The sequence below is a fragment of the Sorex fumeus genome, unplaced genomic scaffold, assembly GCF_029834395.1.
Source record: "Sorex fumeus unplaced genomic scaffold, SorFum_2.1 ptg000053l, whole genome shotgun sequence".
NCBI classification, from domain to species: domain Eukaryota; kingdom Metazoa; phylum Chordata; class Mammalia; order Eulipotyphla; family Soricidae; genus Sorex; species Sorex fumeus.
Window position 1 is genome coordinate 65,644 of NW_026606110.1, and position 19,357 is coordinate 85,000.

The window sequence follows — 19,357 nt, forward strand, 5'->3', positions numbered from 1 at the left end:
AAGCCCCGTCCGCCACGAGGCCCCGCCCACCACCTCCCGAGGCCCCGCCCCGCGCCCGCCGCCGAGGCCCCGTCCCGCTCCCCGAGGCCCCGCCCGGGCGGAGCCCCGCCCACAACCACCGCGAGGCCCCGCCCACCACCACCTCCCGAGGCCCCGCCCCGCGCCCTCCGCCGAGGCCCCGCCCATCCCGAGGCCTGGCCCCGCGCCCGCCGCCGAGGCCCGTCCCGCTCCCCGAGGCCCGGCCCGGACAAAGCCACGCCCACCAGCACGAGGCCCCGCCCACCGCCTGCCGAGGCCCCGCCCCGCGCCTCCGCCGCGGCCCCGCCCCGCTCCCCGAGGCCCCGCCCGGACGAAGCCCCGCCCGCCACCAAGCCTCGGCCCCGCCCCGCGCCCGCCGCCGCGCGGCCCCGCCCCCGCCTGCGAGGCCCCGCCCCGCGCGGCCTGCCCGCCGCCCTGCCTCGCCCCGCGCCGGAGCCGCCCGCCGCCGCCGCCGCCGCCGCCGCGGCCCGTGCCCGCCGCGGGGTCCCAGGCTGCGGGGCCGGGGCGCGGGCATGGCGGCCTGCGTGGGCAGCCGGACGCTGAGCAAGGACGACGTGAACTACCGCGCGCATTTCCGCATGATCAACGAGCAGCAGGTGGAGGACATCACCATCGACTTCTTCTACCGGCCGCACACCATCACGCTGCTCAGCTTCACCACCGTCAGCCTCATGTACTTCGCCTTCACCAGGTGCCGCCGGGCGCGGGCCGGGGGCGGCGGGGCCGGGGCGGCGGGCGGGGGGCGGGCGGGCGGCCCGGGCACGCGCGCCCCGACGGACACGCGCGCGCGCGGACACATGCGCGCAGACACGCGCGCGCACGGGGACACGCGCGCTCGGGCACACAGGCACAGGCACACAGACACACGTGCACACACACACGCACACACACCCAGCCAGGTACACACACACACACATGCACACAGGCACACAGACACACGTGCACATACACACGCACGCACACCCAGCCAGGTACACACACACACATGCACACAGACACATGCACGCCCACACACCCAGCCAGGTACACAGGCACAGGCACACAGACACAAGCACACACAGAGACACACATACACCCAGCCAGGCACACACACACATGCACACAGGCACACAAACACACGTGCGCAGACGACACACACCCAGCCAGGCACACACACACATGCACAGACACACAGACACACACACACCCAGCCAGGCACACCCACACATGCACACAGACACATGCACACAGACACAAGCACACACAGAGACACACACACACCCAGCCAGGCACACACACACATGCACACAGACACAGACACACAGACACACATGCACAGACGACACACACGCACAGGCACACACGCTCACCCAGACACACATGTGCACACATGCCCGCTGCCCACGCACAGCTTCCCCAGGCGGGGGTCTGCGGGCAGGCAGGGGCCCCATTTCCTTCCCTTGCTGCAGCTCCTCAGGCCTGGCCCCCACCCCCACTCTAGTCCCCAGGGCCCCCCCAGCCGGTCTTCCTGCCAGCCCCCCCACCCCCGCTCCCTTTCTGCCGCGCCAGTGTCACTCTCCGCAGCACATCCTGACCGGGGGTCCTCTGCAGCGCCCAGTGCCCTCTGCCCAGCAGCGGTCTCTACTCCCTCGATGGGCCCGGGAGCCACAGAGACTGCCCGAGGGCCCCACTAACCCTTCCCCAACCCGCAGTCCTGAGAGCAAAAGGGGACCCCCCCCCCCCCCACACACACACACACAAACACACAGAGTTCCAATAGGCCCAGCACAGCCCCCAGCCACACGCCCTCCATGGAGCCATCACGGGCCCAGCCACACGCCCTCCATGGAGCCCGCATGGGCCCAGCCACACGGCCTCCATGGAGCCATCACGGGCCCGGCCACACGCCCTCCATGGAGCCCGCATGGGCCCAGCCACACAGCCTCCACGGAGCCATCACGGGCCCGGCCTCACGGCCTCCATTCATTCCTTGGCTCACTTGCGTCTGGCCAGCACAGCTGCGGGCTGACCCCAGGTTGCCACAGCTGTGTATAGGGGAGCACTCCCTTCCTCCACGGGTCGCCTGGTTCGTGTGGCATCTGCCTGACGCGGGCCCCGAGTATCTGCACACGCAGGCTGGGCAGACAGCGGGTCCCCACACCCACACCATCAGGCCTCAGAGATGCGACTTCAGGGCCAGGCCACAGTGTCCTATAAGGGCACATACCCAGCAGGCGCACAGCTTGGCGGTCCTGCCACCACGTAGGGCCTGCCCAGCCAGCTCCGCGTCCCCAGACCTGGGCACGTGTGGCTGGGGCCCTGCTGGGCCTATTGGAAATGTGTGTGTGTGTGTGTGTGTGTGTGCGCGTGCGTGTGGATATGTGTGGCGGGGGTGGGAGACCTTTCCGCTCTCAGGGCTGCTGAATGGGGAAGGGTTAGGGGGTCCTCGGGAGGGGATGGGAGTACAGTGCCACTGTCCCTCCAGACCACCACTTGGGAGGCCACCCCGTCCCCTGCCCCTGAGGAAAGAACTAAGAGAACTTTCCAGAGAGTGCTGATGCCCCGGGACACCCAGAGTGTGTGTGTGGGTGGGGGGCAGTCCAGGAAGCCAGGCTTAAGCATCAACTCTCCCATCCAGAAGCACAACGACAAGGCCTCCAGCCCCTCATCGCCCCCAGCTTGGGGGGATCCTTCTGTCTTGCCCCAGCTCTGTCCTTCCCCTTTCCCTGAGCCGCGGGGCCGTGTCTGCAGAGCGGGTCCACATGAGCTTCTGCTCTGGCCTGGAGGTGGACGTACCCAGCGGGAAGGCGTGGCCGGCAGCCCTCCGTTCTTGTCCAGGTCGGCTTCCATGGGCTGAGGGTTCAGACCCTGGGCTCGGTCAGGGCCTGTGGGGCCCGCATGGGACAGAGCACGTGGCAGCCCTCCCTTGTGCTGGCATGGCCCGGTCCCTTCCTTGGTTATCACTTGGTTTCCCGACTTTCACGAGCTGCCCAGTGCCCTCTGACCGCCTGCTGGCTCCGTTCTGCCAACATCCATTTGAGTCTTGGTCATTACTTGGGGGCTGGGGCTTCGCTGCAGTGCTCGGGAACTCTGGTGGCCCCGCGGTGAGGGCTGGAGGGCTGGAGGGCCCTGCCCCAGCTTGGCCCTGAATTGCCTAGGGGGACTATGGCCGTGTTCTGGGGGACCAAGGGGTGCCAGAGACCCACCCCTGGTTGGGGGCCTGCCAGACTGTCCCTCCATTGCTGTGCTCTGTCCCCCACTCCGGAGGGTTCTTTCATGTTCTTCAGTCGGCCTGAATTCACCCCCAAAGCATATGTAGTGCTTCCCCCTCAGGGCAGAGGGGGACCCTCGGCTTTGGTCATTTCTGCCCCCCCGGCATCTGACCAGGTCAAGCTTTGGCGGGAGCGTCGTGTGGTCCTGCCCTTCACGCCCCATTGCCTTGCACGTTCTTTCTTCATCATCCCAACTGAGTTTGCCTTGTCAGGGCCCCGTGGCCACCGCATTTTCCTCTCTGTTTTTCAGTCTGCACGTAAGATGAGAATACTGGGAAATAAATACCCCCTCTGGGGCTGGAGCGACAGCACAGCGGGGAGGGCGTTTGCCTTGCACGCGGCCGACCCGGGTTCCATTCCCAGCATCCCATAGGGTCCCCTGAGCCCTGCCAGGAGTAATTTCTGAGTGCAAAAGCCAGGAGGAACCCCTGAGCATCACCAGGTATAGTCCAAAAAGGCATAAATAAATAAATAACCCCTGGGTGGGTGTGACGTGCTACTGGAGTTCTTCGGTTTTGCTCGTTTGGGGGCCACAGCCCGCAGTGCTCTGGGCTGACTCCTCGCGAGGCTTGAGGGTCCCTCTGGGGTGCTGGGAATCAATCCTGGGTGGGCCGTGGGCAGGGCCAGCACTGTAATCCCCATAAGCTCTCTCCAGCCCCAAGTTCATGTTCTAAGGGCGACGAGGGCTCAGGCCTGCCCCGTTTCTGCTCTCCACCCTGAATCTGAGCGCATCTTTGGGAGGTCAGTGAGGAAGGATCATCTTAGGGCGGCTTTTGCTTTTCCTGAGTCAGCAGGTTGGTGACCAGTGGCCTGCGGTGTTGGGGGTCCCGCGGCGGTCATGGGGGCCTCTGAGGCCACTCCTGGCAGGGCTATCCCCAGACAAACTCAGGGAAACGTGTGGTGCTGGTCACACACTAGGCAAGTAAGTGCCTTTCATGGTGTTTTACTTGAAATTATGAGCAGTAGCTGCAGGTCCAACCTTTTTTTTTTCTTTTTTTGCTTTTTGGGTCACCCCCGGCGATGCACAGGGGTTACTCCTGGCTCTGGACTCAGGAATCACCCCTGGCGGTGCTCGGGAGACCTTATGGGATGCCGTGGATGTACCCGGGTCTGCTGTCTACAAGGCCTGCGGTATTCAGGCCTTTGGTCTTTGATAGTGGCCGCCCTTTCAGAAGAGAGCTCTCGGGGCTGGAGCGATAGCACAGCGGGTAGGGCATTTACCTTGCACACGGCCGACCCGGGTTCAATTCCCAGCATCCCATAGGGTCCCCTGAGCACCGCCAGGAGTAATGCCTGAGTCCATGAGCCTGGAGTAACCCCTGTGCATCGCCGGTTGTGACCCAAAAAGCCAAAAAAAAAAAAAGAGAGAGAGAGCTCTCTTCCTCTTTTCTTTATGCAGAAAGGGACCGTTCTGTGGAATTTCCCTTCTTACCGGGCAGCCTTGAGATGTGAAGTGAGCAGATCACCCAGAGGAACTCAAGCTAGCATGAGCCTTCGACTATAACCTGCTGCTCCCCCCTCCCCCAGGTTGATAATAAGCCCCACCCCCTATAAAGCCCCAGGCACCATTAGTACATTTATGTTACTCCAGAGCACTGTAGCACTCTCCTCCCCTTGTTCATTGATTCACTCGAGCGGGCACCAGTAACGTCTCCATTGTGAGACGACTGTTTTTGGCATCTCGAATACGCCACGGGGAGCTTGCGGGGCTCTCCGAGAAGGGCGGAGGAATCGAACCCGGGTTGGCCCCGTGCAAGGTAAACGCCCAACTGCAATGTGCCATCTGCTCCAGCCCAGGTTACCTTTTTTTTTTTTCTTTTTGGGTCATATACAGTGATGCACAGAGGTTACTCCTGTCTCATGCCCTCAGGAAATACTCCTGGCTGTGCTCAGGGGACCCTATGGGACGCTGGGAATCGAACCTGGGTTGGCCGCACGCCTACCTGCGGTGCTGTTGCTCCCGCCCCTGGGTTACCTTTTTTGTGGGTGGGGGTGGGGGGTGCCAACCCCCAGCCACGCTCAGAGCTTCCTCCTGGCCCTGTGTTCAGGGATCACTCTTGGAGGGCCCAGGGGACGGTTTGTGGTGCCCGGGACCCAACCCTATTCTGCCGCATGCCAGGCCAGCGCCCTCCCGCTGCCCTATCTCCTCCTCGGCCCCTAACAGGTCACACCGGCTGTTGCTCCTTGCACTGGGCGCTTTATCACAGGGTGGGGCAGCGCAGACGCCAGCTTCCTGTTTGCTAACAGACTTTTTGCCATGGCAACAGGTCTGTGCAGTCCCTTCAGCGAAACTTTTCTTAGCGGTCCCCCAGCCTGTCTTTCCCAGAGCCTGGGAGAGAGTATGTGGAGGGGGCGCCGGTGCTAGTAATCCGTTGGGTGGGACCCAAGACTGGTTTGGATTTGCCTGTGGTGCTGCTGTGTTCCTGTGTATCGCCCTTGAGATCTGCTCGCCCTTATCATGCAAATAAACCCGGGCTTGGCCCAAGCTTGCCCTCCTGGATCTGCTCCTTGGGCCACCTTTGAGAAAGTGTGTGTGTGTGTGTGTGTGTGTGTGTGTGTGTGTGTGTGTGTGTGTGTGTGATTTCAAAGGCTTTGCCCTACATTCAGTGGAAAGTGTGTGTTTGACCACCTTTGAGAAGTGTGTGTGTGTTTGTGTGTGTGTCTGTCTGTGTGATTTCAAAGTGTGTGTGTGTGTGTCTGTGTGTGGCCACCTTTGAGAAGTGTGTGTGTGATTTCAAAGGCTTTGCCCTACATTCAGTGAAAAGTGTGTGTGTTTGACCACCTTTGAGAAGTAAGTGTGTGTGTGTGTGTCTGTCTGTCTGTGTGATTTCAAAGTGTGTGTGTGTGTGTGTGTGTATGTGGCCGCCTTTGAGAAGTGTGTGTGTGTGTGTGTGTGTGTGTGTGATTTCAAAGGCCTTGCCCTATATTCAGTGGAAAGTGTGTGTGTTTGACCAGCTTTGAGAAGTGTGTGTGTGTGTCTGTCTGTTTGTCTGTGTGATTTTAAAGTGTGTGTGTGTGTGTGTGTGTGTGACCATCTTTGAGAAGTGTGTGTGTGTGTCTGTGTGATTTCAAAGGCTTTGCCCTACATTCATTGGAAAGTGTGTGTGTTTGACCACCTTTGAGAAGTGTGTGTGTCTGTGTCTGTGTGTCTGTGTCTGTGTGTCTGTGTGGTTTCAAGGTGTGCCCAGGCCAAGCTCGGGGCGGAAGTCCTTACCAAAGGGGCCCTCTTTCACCTTCAGCAACAGCTGCAGTGGGATTCTGCCTTTGTTAAATGACTGCTCTTCCTTTAAACCCCAAGCGCCTGGGGAGGGCTGGAGCTTAGCCCTCTGTGCTCTGTGTCCGGGGTCCCTGGGCTCAACCTCCAGTACTGCCAGGTGTGGCCTAAGCAGAGACAAGGTGTGGGTTGGTGGGTTGGTGGGGCGCATCCCGAGAGGCCTCTGGTGGCCCTGAGCTGCGGGCACTTGGACCTGGCGACAGAGGGTCAGGTGGAAGTGGACCCATCAGATGCCGTGTGGGCCCCTGGCCCTTCGCCCTGCCGGACCCGAAACTGAGACCCAGTAACTGTCCCCCCTCCCGGGCCCTTTGCCTCTGGCACCTGGGAGGCCCTGGGTTCGAGCCCTCGCCTACTGAGAGGAGAGAGAGGGAGCAGATGGGGGGGGGGTTGTCCCAGGGGAAGAACTCTGCCCTCTGGGGTGCCGCTGCTCCCGGCTGCACTGGGACAGTTGCAGAGCTGCCTGGGCCAGGTCTGGGCCCCGCAGGGGTGGGCAGAGTGCCCACTGGCTGAGGCCTGAGATGGGGCCCCTGAATTCCCGCCATCCTGTAAATGAAGGAGAGCAATTTGCAGAGGTGGGGGGCGGAGTCTGTAGGAAAGAAGGAGGTGTGTGTGTGTGGGGGGGCGGCTTTTGTCTTAAGACTTACCATCCTTTTTTTTAAAAAAACTTTGGTTTGGGGTCAACCCCCGTGGCTTGCCTGGGCTTGGCCTGTGCGCCTGAGGCCACGTTCGACCCTGCTCTGGGCTCCCGGGCTATCAGTGCCTGCCACATTCCTTCCCTCCTACCTGGGTTCCTTCTTCCCTCTGCATTTCATCAGGCTCGCCTGTTTGCTCTGGGCCTGTTTGCTCTGGGGTCTCGGGTCACTCCTGTTGGTGCCTAGAGGCTGTTCTGGCTCTAAACTCTGGAGTGACCCCTGGCCGGGTCCCCTTGGGGGACCTCGTGTGGTGCCTTGGATCAAACTGGGGTCAGCTGCAGGCAAGGCAAGTACCTTACCTCCAGTGCTGTCTCTCTGGCCCCAGTATACAGTGCGTACGTGCGTGTGTGTGTGTGTGTGTGTGTGTGTGTGTCTGTGTGCGCGCATGCGTGTGTGACCCACACCCAGCAGAGCTGCCTGCTTTCTCTTGGCTCTGTGCTCAGGATGACACCTAGTGGGCACCAGGACTGTCCTCTTGCAAGGCGTCCACCCTGCTCTACGCTCCCCATCATGATGTGTTTTTTATCGGAAGCCGTTTCCGTCAGCTGACGCCGCGTCCTCCGTGTGCCCTGTCTTCCCAGTGACGTTGCCCCAGACTCCGGGGCTCTTCTCTCCGCCCGCGTTCCAGAGTGTCGCCGTGTTGACGGGCCTTTCGGCGAGCGGGTGATGTCACATAGGCCACGGCTGGTTTGGTGTGGTTTCGAGCGCTGGTTCCCGGGGCCGGGTTTCTGGAAATCTCGGATTCAGGCTGCGAGAAAGGAAGGGCCCCTCGCTGTGGCCCCTCGCCGTGGCCCCTCAAGGTCCACACTGCCTCCAGGCCTGCCTGAGATGCTCCTTCCTCTGGGAGCCTCGGAGGCCCATCCCCCGCCTCCGGAGCCCACCCCTCTCCCCTCCCAGCTCCACACCTCACTTTGTCCCGCCACCCTCCAGCTGCTGTGCCTGTGACCAGCCCTGTCCTGGGGACAGGGTGCTGGGACACCGTCCTTTGGGGGCAGCAGCACACAGTGCGTGTTAGGGGGCCACGTTGCCAAGAGTGAAAGGGGGCTGGGGTTTGAGCCGTGCCCCAGAGACAGCGAAGTCATCGCCGCCGCCACCACCCCTCCCCTGACCCCCCCTCGCCTCGGGATGGTGGGCAGACCTGGGTGGGGGCGTCTGAGCTGCCAGTGGGTGCTGCCATTCTGGGCACAGCCGCATGAGCACCGACATCCTGGGTTTGGCCTGGGCCCCCAGGAAGTCCTTTAAGGCTCACTCAAGCATCACTTGGCTACGGCGCCACGCCCCCGTGATACGCACCAGTTCCCTGGCCTTGTTTGGGGCCACACCTTTGCCTGCTCGGGGCCACATGGGTGACGCCGGGTTCAACTGGGTCCCAGCACCCCGGCGGCCCAGCTGTCTCCCCACCCCTCCCTGCGGCTCTCGGGTGCCCATCACTCGGCATCAGAGGGTCTGCCCTTGGCCGCCAGCCTGCCCTTGCCCCTCCGGGCTTCTCTTCTTGGCTGGTTTTCTTGGCCTGTTCTCGTTCTTTCGGTGCATTGGTGGGACCGTCCCCTCGAGCCCAGGTGCAGGGGCGTCCCTCCGAGCAAGGCTTTCCCTGCCACTCAGTCACACCGCTGGGTCCGTCTGCCCGTTCCTTGTCTCCGCTCTCCCCGGGCTCCGGGCTCCGTTCCACCCTGCCCTTCGTTCCACCCTCCCCTCGGGAGGCGTCGCCGCGTCTGGAATCTGCCCCTTTCTCAGCCTCTGTGCGTTTACTCGGCACCTCCCAGGCGGCGGCGACTTGTGGCATTTGTCTGGTCAGTGGGATCCGCGCAGTTGCTGCCCAGGATGCTGAGGCCTGGTGCCGCCTGGGGCAGGGCTCGCTGGGAAGGAAACATCCCCAGTGGTGGTGGCCCCCGGCCCCTGGTGGCAGAGGCTCCCTCGAGCCTGTCGCACGTCTGGAAACGGTCACATGCAGAAGTGATGCCTCCGTTTGTGTTTTGTTTTTGCTTTTTGTGTGTGTGTTGCTGGGGGGGGGGGGGGGGGGGGCGTGTGTTACTCCCAGCATTGCACAGGGATTGCTCCTGGCGGTGCTCGGGGGACCATATGGGATGCCGGGAATCGAACCCGGGTTGGCCGCGTGCAAGGCAAACGCCCTCCCCGCTGTGCTGTCACTTCAGTCCCAAGTGAGGCCTTCTGAGTGGACGTGTTGATGGAGAGTTTTATCGATTCGCCTATTCCTGGCTTTGGGGCTACACTCGGCGGTGCTCAGGGTTTACTCTGCACTCAGGACCACGCCTCGTGAGCGTGGGGGACCCTATGGGATGCCGGGGATAGAACCAGGTCGGGCCTGTCCAGGGCACACACCCTCCCCGCTGTCCTAGGGCTCCAGCCCCCTGACGGCCGTTTTTAAGCAGCAGACTGACCCTGACCCTTCAGTTATTCTGGGATCGTCCGTTACTGATCCGGCAGCTCTCGGCCTGTTTTAACCGACATTTAGGATCCTAACAAATTCTAATTTACAATTTAGAATGGCAAATTTATTCTAAATGAATCTGGTCAAAATTAAAAATTCTTTTTTTTTTTTGCAAACTTGGTTTCCTTCTAAACTTTTTTTTTTTTTAATTTAAATCCTTGGCTTTTTGCTTCAGCAGGGTTTACCAGATGCTTTGGGGGGGTAGCACTCCCGCTAGGGACCGCTAGAGCTGGTACGACCCGGTGGGACTCTGGGTCCTGTGCCCGCCGGGAGTGGGCTGCAGAGTTCCGGGTATCTCGGCCCCTCTCCTGTCTGGGGGGAGCGGCTTCTCTCCTGTGCTCCGGCCCCCCAGTCCCCGCCAGCCGCCTCCTCCCCCCTCCGGAGCCGGCACCTGTTCCTGCTCTCTGCACCCTGCGTCTCGTCTCGGAACGGAAACGCTGCATTTCCCGCTCCCGGCCTCCCAGGTCATTAATAATTCAGAACATCTTCGTCTTGGATTTCGCTCTCTGGGCACCGCCTAAGCCCCAAGTATGTCACTGAGGCTGTCCTCCCCCACTCCCGTCCCCGCGGAAACTTCCCAAACCCAGTTCTTCCCTGGAGAAGAACTGTCACGGAGTAACGGTTCACGTTACGGAGACGTTCGTGGGGCAGAGCTCACAGGTTGGGTACAAAAAGCGTTTTGTCCTCTGGAGGACTCGGCCGGTCTCAGGAGGCCCGGCCTGTGGCAGCCCTGGGTGAAGGCCGGCCTCGGGGACTTTGCTCTCCCTGGGGAGGCAGGTACCCCAGACACCCGCAGGGGGACAGTGACAGGTCAGACACAGCCAGCCCCGGCCGCCCGCATTGCCTCCGTTTCCAGTTCTGCTTCTGGTTTGATGAAAATCTTCCACCTTTTTTTTTGTTTTCTCTCGATTTTGCTCTTCTGTTTGTTCTTTTGGTGAGGGGAGGGCACCTGGAAGTGCTTGGTTGGGGGCGTTCGGGGGACCCCGCGGGGCCAGATCTGGAACCACAGCGTGTGCACGCGCCCTTTCACCCTGGGCCCTCTTCAGTCACTCTGTTTGTTTTTGGGTTTGGGTGGGGGCGGGCGCACCCGCAGGGTTCAGGGCTTGCTCCTGGCTCTGTGCTCAGGGGTCACCGCTGGGCATCAGAGCCGGGTCACCTCCGCGCGAGGCTGCGCCGTCCCTTCGGCCCCCGTTCGCTCTGTCTGAGGGCCCAGGGCATTTCTCCGGTGTAGACCTTCACGTCCAACGCGAGCGCGTGTGTGAGTCACCTTCCCACGCCGGAGGGACAGGCCCGCCCGTGGCCACAGCTGCGTCCCTGCGTCCGGCTTCTCGGGCCACCTCGCACACTTTCCCCACGAGAAAATAACCTCCGGGAAAAACGCTGAAAAGCGGAATCAGGCTCTTCGGGGCAAGTTTCAAAGCTCGGGGGGAAAAAGTTTTTAAGACTATGGGCTGGAACGGAGAGGGAGCTTGCCCTGACGCAGCCGGCCTGGGTTCGAGCCCCAGCAGCATGGGATGCCGGCTGGGGCTGCCAGGCGGGCTCTGTTTAATGACTGTGCCGCAAGGGCCGCCAGAGGTCGTCCATAGCCCGTGCCCCTCCCCCCTCATCATTCCTCCCCCTCCCCCGTTTCTTCACCCTCCTCCCTCCCCTCCTCCCTCCTCTTCCTTGTCTTCTTTGCTCTCCTCCTCTCCCTCCTCCTCGATCTTCTTCCCTCTCTCCCTTCCCTCCTCCTCATCTTCTTCCCCCTCCTCCCCTCCCTCCTTCCTATCTTCATCCCCCTCCCCCCTTCCCTCCTCCCCATGTTCTTCTCTCTCCTCCCCTCCCTCCTCCTCCTTATCGTCTTCCCCCTCCTCCCCTCCCTCCTACTCCTCCCCATCTTCTTCCCTCTTCCTCCCCTCCCTCCTCCCCCTCCTCTTTCCCTCCTCCCCCCCCCCCCGCCTGTCCCCCTCCCCGCTCTGAAACTCCTCGTTTCTCCTTCTGGCCGCAGGGATGACTCGGTCCCGGAGGACAACATCTGGAGGGGCATCCTGTCGGTGGGCTTCTTCTTCCTCATCATCAGCGTCTTGGCGTTCCCCAACGGTGAGTGGGGCCCCGAGCGGCCGCTCGTCTTCTCCACGGGAAAGGAGGAGGTAGGGTCAGAACAGAGGCTGCCGGCACAGCGGGGAGGGGTCTGGCCTTGCACCTGGCCGACCCGGGTTCGATCCCCAGCATCCCATGCCGTCCCCGAGCCCCGCCAGGAGTCAGCCCTGAGCATCGCTGGGTGTGGCCCCCCCCAAGCCAGCCAAAAACCGAAGCACAGACGTGCACTTTGCGGTGCCGGGGTGGGGGGTGGGAGACGAGGCCCTCAGCGGGAAGGCCGGCCACCCCCTTCCCCGCTGCCCCTCGGGGTTCCCGCTCTCCGTCGGGTGCTTGGGTTTCTCCCTGGGAGCAGGAGGGTCGCAGGCGAGTCCGGGGAGACGCTGGGTCACTGGCTTAGGGTCCCCCCACCCCCTGCGAAGGGGCGCCCCTCGCACTCCCCTGGGGTTCCCGAAACCTCTCCCCTCCCGGCTGCTGTTCTAGAAAGCGCCATGGCTCATAGGGTGGAGGTCCGGGTCTCCGCGGGTGAGGGGGAGCCGTTACTCCGGGGAACTCGCCCTCCCCGGACCATTCCGTGAGGCAGGAGCTCAGGTGCTCAGGGCTGGCTGCTGGCGGGGCGCAGGGGCTCGAACCCGGGCCGGCCATGTGCAAGGCGAGAGCCCTCCCAGCCTTGCTAGGTCCAGCCCCCGGTCAGGATGGCTCGGGAGGGCCGAGGCGTGTCGGGCCGGTGCTTCTCCTGCAGACGGTTTCCGCGTGGGACGTTGTGTCCCAGGCACCGTCCCCGACCTCACAGTCCAGCATGGCTGCTTCTTGCTTTCCCCTGATTCTCTGCCTGTTCCTAAAGCTGGCGGGCAGGGCCAGGCGGCTCAGGGGCCACGGTCCTGGGGCAGCATCTTCAGGCCCACCCACACAGGAGCAGGAGCGGGAGGGCCCCCGGGACCCTCGCTCGCGGACGGCGGTTCCAGAATGTTCTCTTTGGGCCATGCAGTGCCTAACTGTGGAATGGGCCTGGCCCTGGGCACTGCCCCCCAGGCAGGGGCTCTCGGCCGTTTCCAGGCGGTGTCCAGGCCAGGGGGGAAATGTTTGCTCCCCAGAGGGTCCTCACGGGGCGGTCAGGCCAGGACATCAAGGAGGCTGCCCCGAGGGTTCTGGGGCCTGGGCGCGGGCCTGGCCTGTGGACTGTGAGCAGCCCTGTGTGGGGGACCCTCCACGTCTTTTCCTGGTCTGGAGCTGGGCTGCAGGACACGGGACGGGAAGTGGTCACGCTCCACGGAGACGGCCCACGTGAGTCCGTGCCTGGCCACGGCAGGGGGTGAGGGAGGAGCGGCAGGGCCGAGACCCCAGCCCAGAGCTGTCACGACCCTTCCTGGACACCCCCAGCCTCTGCCGGCCTGGCCGGGCAGTGGATGGGCCCCCCGCCCCCCAAGTTTCAGGACGGAGCTCTCCCTGCCCTCCGTGTCCTGCTGCTTCTGACTCTGCTGGGGACAGGCCATGGGGCCTCTGCTCTGCTCAGCCCCACCCACCCCACCCCACCCCCCCCAGCCTTATCTGTGTCCCCAGGCCCAGCTCGCCCACAGCCCTGGGAGGAACTTCCCTCTTTGTGGGAGGACAGCGCGCGCGGTGACCCAGAGCGGAGCCCCAAATCCAGGCGGCACTCACTACCTCCCAGGGACACTGTCCCCCTAGTCTGGAGTCCCCCGGGGTGGGGGGGAGTGAGCCCCCCTACCAGGGGCCTCTGAGTCTCTGTGTCTGTCCTGTCCGTCCTTCCTCTCGCTTATCCTGTCTCCTGGAGGTTGGGGGGTGGGTCTTGCCTTGCACGCCCCTAGGCGTGTTTCCCGGCACCCCCTAGGGTCCCCTGTGCCCTGCGGGAGTGACCCCTGGGTGCAGGACCGGGAGGAAGGCCTGAGCACAGCTGGATGTGGCCCAAATTCCGAAATCCAGAAGCTTCTCCTGGGCCCGAGGGGGCCAGACTCAGCTGGCCCCCCAGCCCCTTTTCAGAAAGGAAATCCTTCAGTGCCCCCCCCCATCTGCCTCACTTGGCACCCCCGAAGACCACAGCACCCACTTGAGGACACGCTGACCTACGTTGACCGACTTGGTTTTTTGGGCCACTCCCGAACTGACTCCTGGCTCTGTGCCCAGGCAGGGGGTCACTCCTCGTGGGGCTTGGAGGACCCTTGGGACTACCGGGGCTCGAACCCGGGTCGGCTGCGTGCAAGGCAAGCCCCCTTGCCAACCCCAGCCCATAGTTTTAAAAGAAAAACTTTTTTTTCTGAGCTTTGAAACTTGCTCAGAAGAGCCTGCCCCTTGTCAAGGGTTTTTCCTGGAGGTATTTTCTCGTCAGGAAAGCCTGTGAGGTGGCCAGAGAAGACGTAAACAGGGACGCAACTGGGGTTGCGGCTGCCGGGGAGCGCCCTGTCCTTCCGACCCTTCCGACATGGGAAGGCGACCCTCCCCGACAGCCGTCCCGGCTCCCAGTTCTGTGACCCGCTCCCTCCTGAAAGCCGCCTGCTCCCCAGATCAGATCAGATGTCTTCCAGTTGGCAAAGCAGAAAGGAGTGTGTGTGTGTGTGTGTGTGTGTGTGTGTGTGTGTGTGTCTGTCTGTCTGTCTGTCTGTCTGTCTGTCTGCCCAGGGAATCCCTCCAGCTGAGCTTGGCCATATGTGAGGGAAGAGTCTTACCCGCTCTCTAGTCCGTGTCTCTGTCTCTGTCTCTCTCTCTCTCTCTCTCTCTCTCTGTCTCTCCCTCTCTCTCCCTTTCTCCTTCTTGTTGCTGTCCCCACTCCCGAGGGGCTATACAGAACCTCCTTCCGCCCCTGCCTCTGCCCGGGCTGACCCGTGTTCTCTGCCCGCAGGTCCCTTCACGAGGCCGCATCCAGCCCTGTGGCGCATGGTGTTTGGTGAGTCCCAGCCCTGACCCCCTTTGCACCTGCAGCCCGGGGTGTGTGGGCTCGGCCCCCCCAACAGCGCCCCTTCCTTCCCCCGTTCTCGCTCCCCAGGCCTCAGCGTGCTCTACTTCCTGTTCCTCGTCTTCCTCCTCTTCCTCAACTTCGAGCAGGTCAAGTCGCTCATGTACTGGCTGGACCCCAACCTCCGCTATGCCACCCGGGAGGCGGATGTCATGGTAAGAGGTTGCGGGACAGGGCCGCACGTCTCTTGGGGACCCTGATCACCGATCGGCCCTGGAGGTGACATTCACGGGTCCCTGCATCCTGGTTTCCCGTCCCCATCAAGCCCGCAGTCCTTCCTGGGACCCGGAACCCCGAAGGGCCTCCCAGGGCCCTCCGGGGGGCTCCCTCACCCTCCACACCCTCCCAGAGCCCCCTGTGCCCTCTGCTCCCAGAAGGGCCCATTGGCCGGGCGTGGGCCACTTGCATGGGCCTGTGTGTGTGACGGTGACCCAGAGTTTGCTTCCTGCTGGGACGCCTGGTGGCGGCTCCCCCAGGACACTCCTGGTCCTCAGATGCTGGGGGCCAGCCATGGGGAGGGCCTATGGGGGTTTACTGGGGGGGACCCGAGCCTCGTGCAGGGGAGTGTGACGGCCTCTAAGGGTGTGTCTTGGCATGGCGCCGGACCAGACGCCATGTGGTGGCCTTTAGCGAGGGGGCCACTAAAGGCAGGAGCCTCAGGGAGGAATCTGGGGTTTCTTATTAAGGACGACGGCAGGCGTGGGCCGGGGAGAGAGCACAGTGGTTAGGGCGCCTGCCTTGCCCGTGTCTGACCCGGGCTTGCTCCCCGGAACCCCATAGGGTGAGCCCTTGCAGGGGTGACCCCCAAGTGCAGGGCCAGGGGGAAGCCTTGAAATTGAAAGGAGAAAGCCGCTAAGCAGACGGGTGTTTCCACGGTGGTCCTGGGGTCGAGCGGGCCCGCTGGGGCAGGACTGGGTGCCACAGGGTCAGCCGAGAGAAAGGACGCCGCCTGGCAGACGCCCTTCGCTGCCCTCCTGCGCTTGGCGAGCCCGGCCCTGCGGGTGGGATGGGGGCCTGGACAGGTCCCCCCAGGGTCGCTCACGCCCCGCCCGACCTGGCAGGAGTACGCGGTGAACTGCCACGTGATCACCTGGGAGCGCCTGGTCAGCCACTTGGACATCTTCGCCTTTGGGCACTTCTGGGGCTGGGCCATGAAGGCGCTTCTCATCCGCAGCTACGGGCTCTGCTGGACCATCAGCATCACCTGGGAGCTCACGGAGGTAGGGAGGGACGCCCGGCCAGCCCAGCCCGGGGGGGACTCGAGGGGGAGACCGCGACCCCCACGCGCTGGCCGGGGAGCACTGGGTCGGGAGCTCCGGGGAGCGGCCGGGATGTGGCGGCCCTTAGCAGCCCCGCGTCTCGGCACTCCCCCGTCGGTCTCGTGGGACGGCGAGACTCAGACTTGAAGACAGCCACAGAGTGAAATTGGCTGGGAGGGGCCTGATTCCTTCGCACCGGAGTTCACAGTCACAATCACGACCATCCTGTTATTCGTCGATTGCCTCGAGCAGGCCCCAGTAACATCTCCTTCGTCCTAGCCCTGAGATTTTTTTAAAAAGTGCCATATTCAAGGCTCTTTCAGAGTTAGGAGAACGAGACCCGTCATTGTTACTGGTGTTTGGCATATTGGGTACGCCACGGGGAGTTTGCCAGACTCTGCCCTGTGGGCAGGCTACCGAATGTAGCCAAAGTTTGTCCAAAGTAGGAATGAGATGATAAGATGTCGCTTCTGGGAGCTGGGTTTTATAGTCTCTGAGTCTTGGCCGCCGATGGGATTACACGGCGCCAGGGGGCCAGTTGGTGGGTGTGACCCCCGCCTACTGGAATTTGGAGGATCTGGGTGGAGGATGCTCAGCCCCGATCCGAGCAGGGTTGGAGATCTCAGCCCCGGGACCCGCGTGTCTTTGTTCCTCTGCCGGTACCTTCATGCGTGTGGAGAGTGGTCTCAGCATGGCGGTGGCTGGTTCTGGAGTTATTCATGGTGATTCATCATTCCCCAGGAACAAAATCAGCCACCAGAGCCCCCTTTACCTAGTTGTTCCCCTTTTTTCTAGAATGTTTTCTTCTTCATCTGGTTTTTTTGGGGGGGGGGCGGGAGGGGCCACACCTGGTGGTGCTCAGGTGTTTCTGCACTCAGGAATCACTCCTGGTGGTGCTCGGGGGACCCTATGGGATGCCAGGGATCGAACCCAGGTTTGGCTGTCTGCAAGGCAAATGCCCTCCCCGCTGGGCTCTCCCTCTGGCCCCTTCTGAGCCGTCGTTGCTGTGCTCGGTGGCCCTTCCTGTCCGCGTCCCTTCTCTCGGGGCCAGCAGCTCGAAGCATCTCTTTCGTCCCCACCAGGCCCCGTTGTCTCTGCGGTGACACTGGCCCCCACAGAGCGAATTTGATGCTTCTGGGTGACGGCCTGGTTCCCGTCTGGACTTGGGCCCGGGGTCGCGGCTTCATAGTGGCACCTCTGTGAGGCCACGGCCCTTCCCCGGGCAGGACCCCCGACCGCGTTCTGTGTCCCCGCCTGGACACCTGCCAGGCCACTCCCTGCTGCCCGCTCTGACGGCCACCCCGGTCTCTTCGGGTCCCCGGGGGGAATGCACCTGGCCTGAGTGTGCCAGGCTGCCAGCATGTGCCCAGGCAGTGCCCTCAGCCCTGGGCGCTCGCAGCCAGGGGCCGCCCGGAGCCATCAGGAGGCGGGTGTTGGAGAAAGGTGCTCTCCGGATCTAATTCAGCACAGACCATCCAGACCCAGGCCCTGTGTCCTTCCCTTGGCCTCTTGGTGGAGGGGGGGGCAGTGGGCTGGTGCGCCCTCCCCTCCCCGGCATGCCCGCAGCCCCCGATGTGGCCATCACGCCGCCCCCTGCCCTGCAGCTCTTCTTCATGCACCTCCTGCCCAACTTCGCCGAGTGCTGGTGGGACCAGGTCATCCTGGACATTCTCCTGTGCAACGGCGGCGGCATCTGGCTGGGCATGGTGGTTTGCCGCTTCCTGGAGATGAGGACCTACCACTGGGCCAGCTTCAAGTGAGCCCCCCACGCCCACCCGCACGGCCGCTTCCCCCCAGGCTCAGCCCACCCCCTCTCTTTTTCTTTCTCTCCCTCTCTCCCTCCCTCTCTCCGTCTCTCTCTCTTCCTCCCTCTCTCTCCCTCCTCCTCCCTCCCTCTCCGTCTCTCTCTCTTCCTCCCTCCCTCTCTCCCTCCCTCTCTCCATCTCTCTCTCTTCCTCTCTCTCTCCCTCCTTTTCCCTCCCTCTCTGTCTCTCTCTTCCTCCCTCTCTCTCTCCCTCTTTCTCCCTCCCTCTCTCCCTCCCTCTCTCTCCATCCCTCTCCTTCTCTCTCCCTCTCTCTCCCCCTCCCCCGCTCCCCTTGCCCCGACGTGGGGGGAGCAGGGCTGTACCCCTGGCCTGTGCCAAGATTTTGTTATGCCCTTGGGGCTGGTGGTCCCCGGTGCCCCCATGCCCCCCATCCCAGCCCTCAGCCGGGCGGAGTCGCTTGGTGAGACTGTCCTGGCTCCCCATGTCCCCCACCCCCGGTCACTGGCGCTTCTCTCCCAGGGACATCCACAGCACCACGGGCAAGATCAAGAGGGCCGTGCTGCAGTTCACGCCGGCCAGCTGGACCTACGTGCGCTGGTTTGACCCCAAGTCGTCCTTCCAGAGGGTGGCGGGCATCTACCTGTTCATGATCATCTGGCAGGTGACACTCGCCGGGAGGCGGAGCTGGGAGTGTGTGTGTGTGTGTGTGTGTGTGTGTGTGTGTGTGTGTGTGTGTGTCTACACATGTGGGTCTGCACCTGTGTGCATGTGTGTGCCCGTGAGTAGGTGTGCATAGGGGAGGTGTGTGAGTGTGCATACACGCGTGTTCAAATGTCTACACGTGGGCAGGTGCACGTGTGTCTGTGGATGTGTGTGCGCGTGTGTGAACTTGGGTGTGCATCCTGTGTGTATGCAACTGCGTGTGTGTGCGTGAGTGTGCAAGTGAGCACACGTGTGTGTGTGTGACTGCACACGTGAGTGCATGTGTAAATGCCTGAGCCTGTGTAAATAGGTTCCTGGGAACACACACGTGTGTACGTGAGTGTAACTGTGTCCACGTGTGTGAGCCGGCAGCCCGAGGGTGGCCCCGTGTTGGGCCCGCAGCCGACTGACCGTCCTCCTCTCGCAGCTGACCGAGCTGAACACCTTCTTCTTGAAGCACATCTTCGTGTTCCAGGCCAGCCACCCACTCAGCTGGTGTCGGATCCTCTTCATCGGCGGCATCACGGCGCCCACCGTGAGGTGAGTGCCCGCGCCCGCCCCGGGAGACCGGCCGCCCTGGCGCCCTGCTGAGTCACTTCCCACTCTGTGCCCGGGCACCCCCGAGGGCAGCTGCCGGATGCTCGGTTCTGCCAGGTGTCAGAGGGTGGGAGCAAGCGTGTGCGGGCAGGGCTGGGTCCCCTGCACCCCGTATGGTTCCCCGAGAGTGGTCATGAGTGAGCCGGGGTGGCCCCAAATCAAAATTCACAACAAAACCAGCAGGCCACTGTCCGGGGGGCGGGGAGGCGGGCGGGAGGAGGGGTCTGGCTGGCCATGGGAATCCCCCTCCCGGGCCACGGGGCCTCTGCTGCTGTGGGCGTGCC

General features: G+C 63.0%; 1 protein-coding gene across 1 annotated transcript in view; it reads left to right on the plus strand.

Moving 5' to 3' along the window:
• The first annotated feature begins 523 nt into the window (after positions 1–523).
• The window catches only part of PTDSS1 (phosphatidylserine synthase 1), a 25,363-nt gene continuing 6,529 nt past the window's right edge, over positions 524–19,357 (plus strand). The window contains exons 1-8 of the mRNA XM_056124935.1: positions 524–730; positions 11,693–11,784; positions 14,636–14,680; positions 14,780–14,904; positions 15,811–15,969; positions 17,613–17,764; positions 18,294–18,435; positions 18,904–19,016. Of these exons, the coding sequence (XP_055980910.1) occupies positions 552–730; positions 11,693–11,784; positions 14,636–14,680; positions 14,780–14,904; positions 15,811–15,969; positions 17,613–17,764; positions 18,294–18,435; positions 18,904–19,016 (1,007 nt within the window). The 5' untranslated portion in view covers positions 524–551. The remainder of the gene's footprint in view (positions 731–11,692; positions 11,785–14,635; positions 14,681–14,779; positions 14,905–15,810; positions 15,970–17,612; positions 17,765–18,293; positions 18,436–18,903; positions 19,017–19,357) is intronic.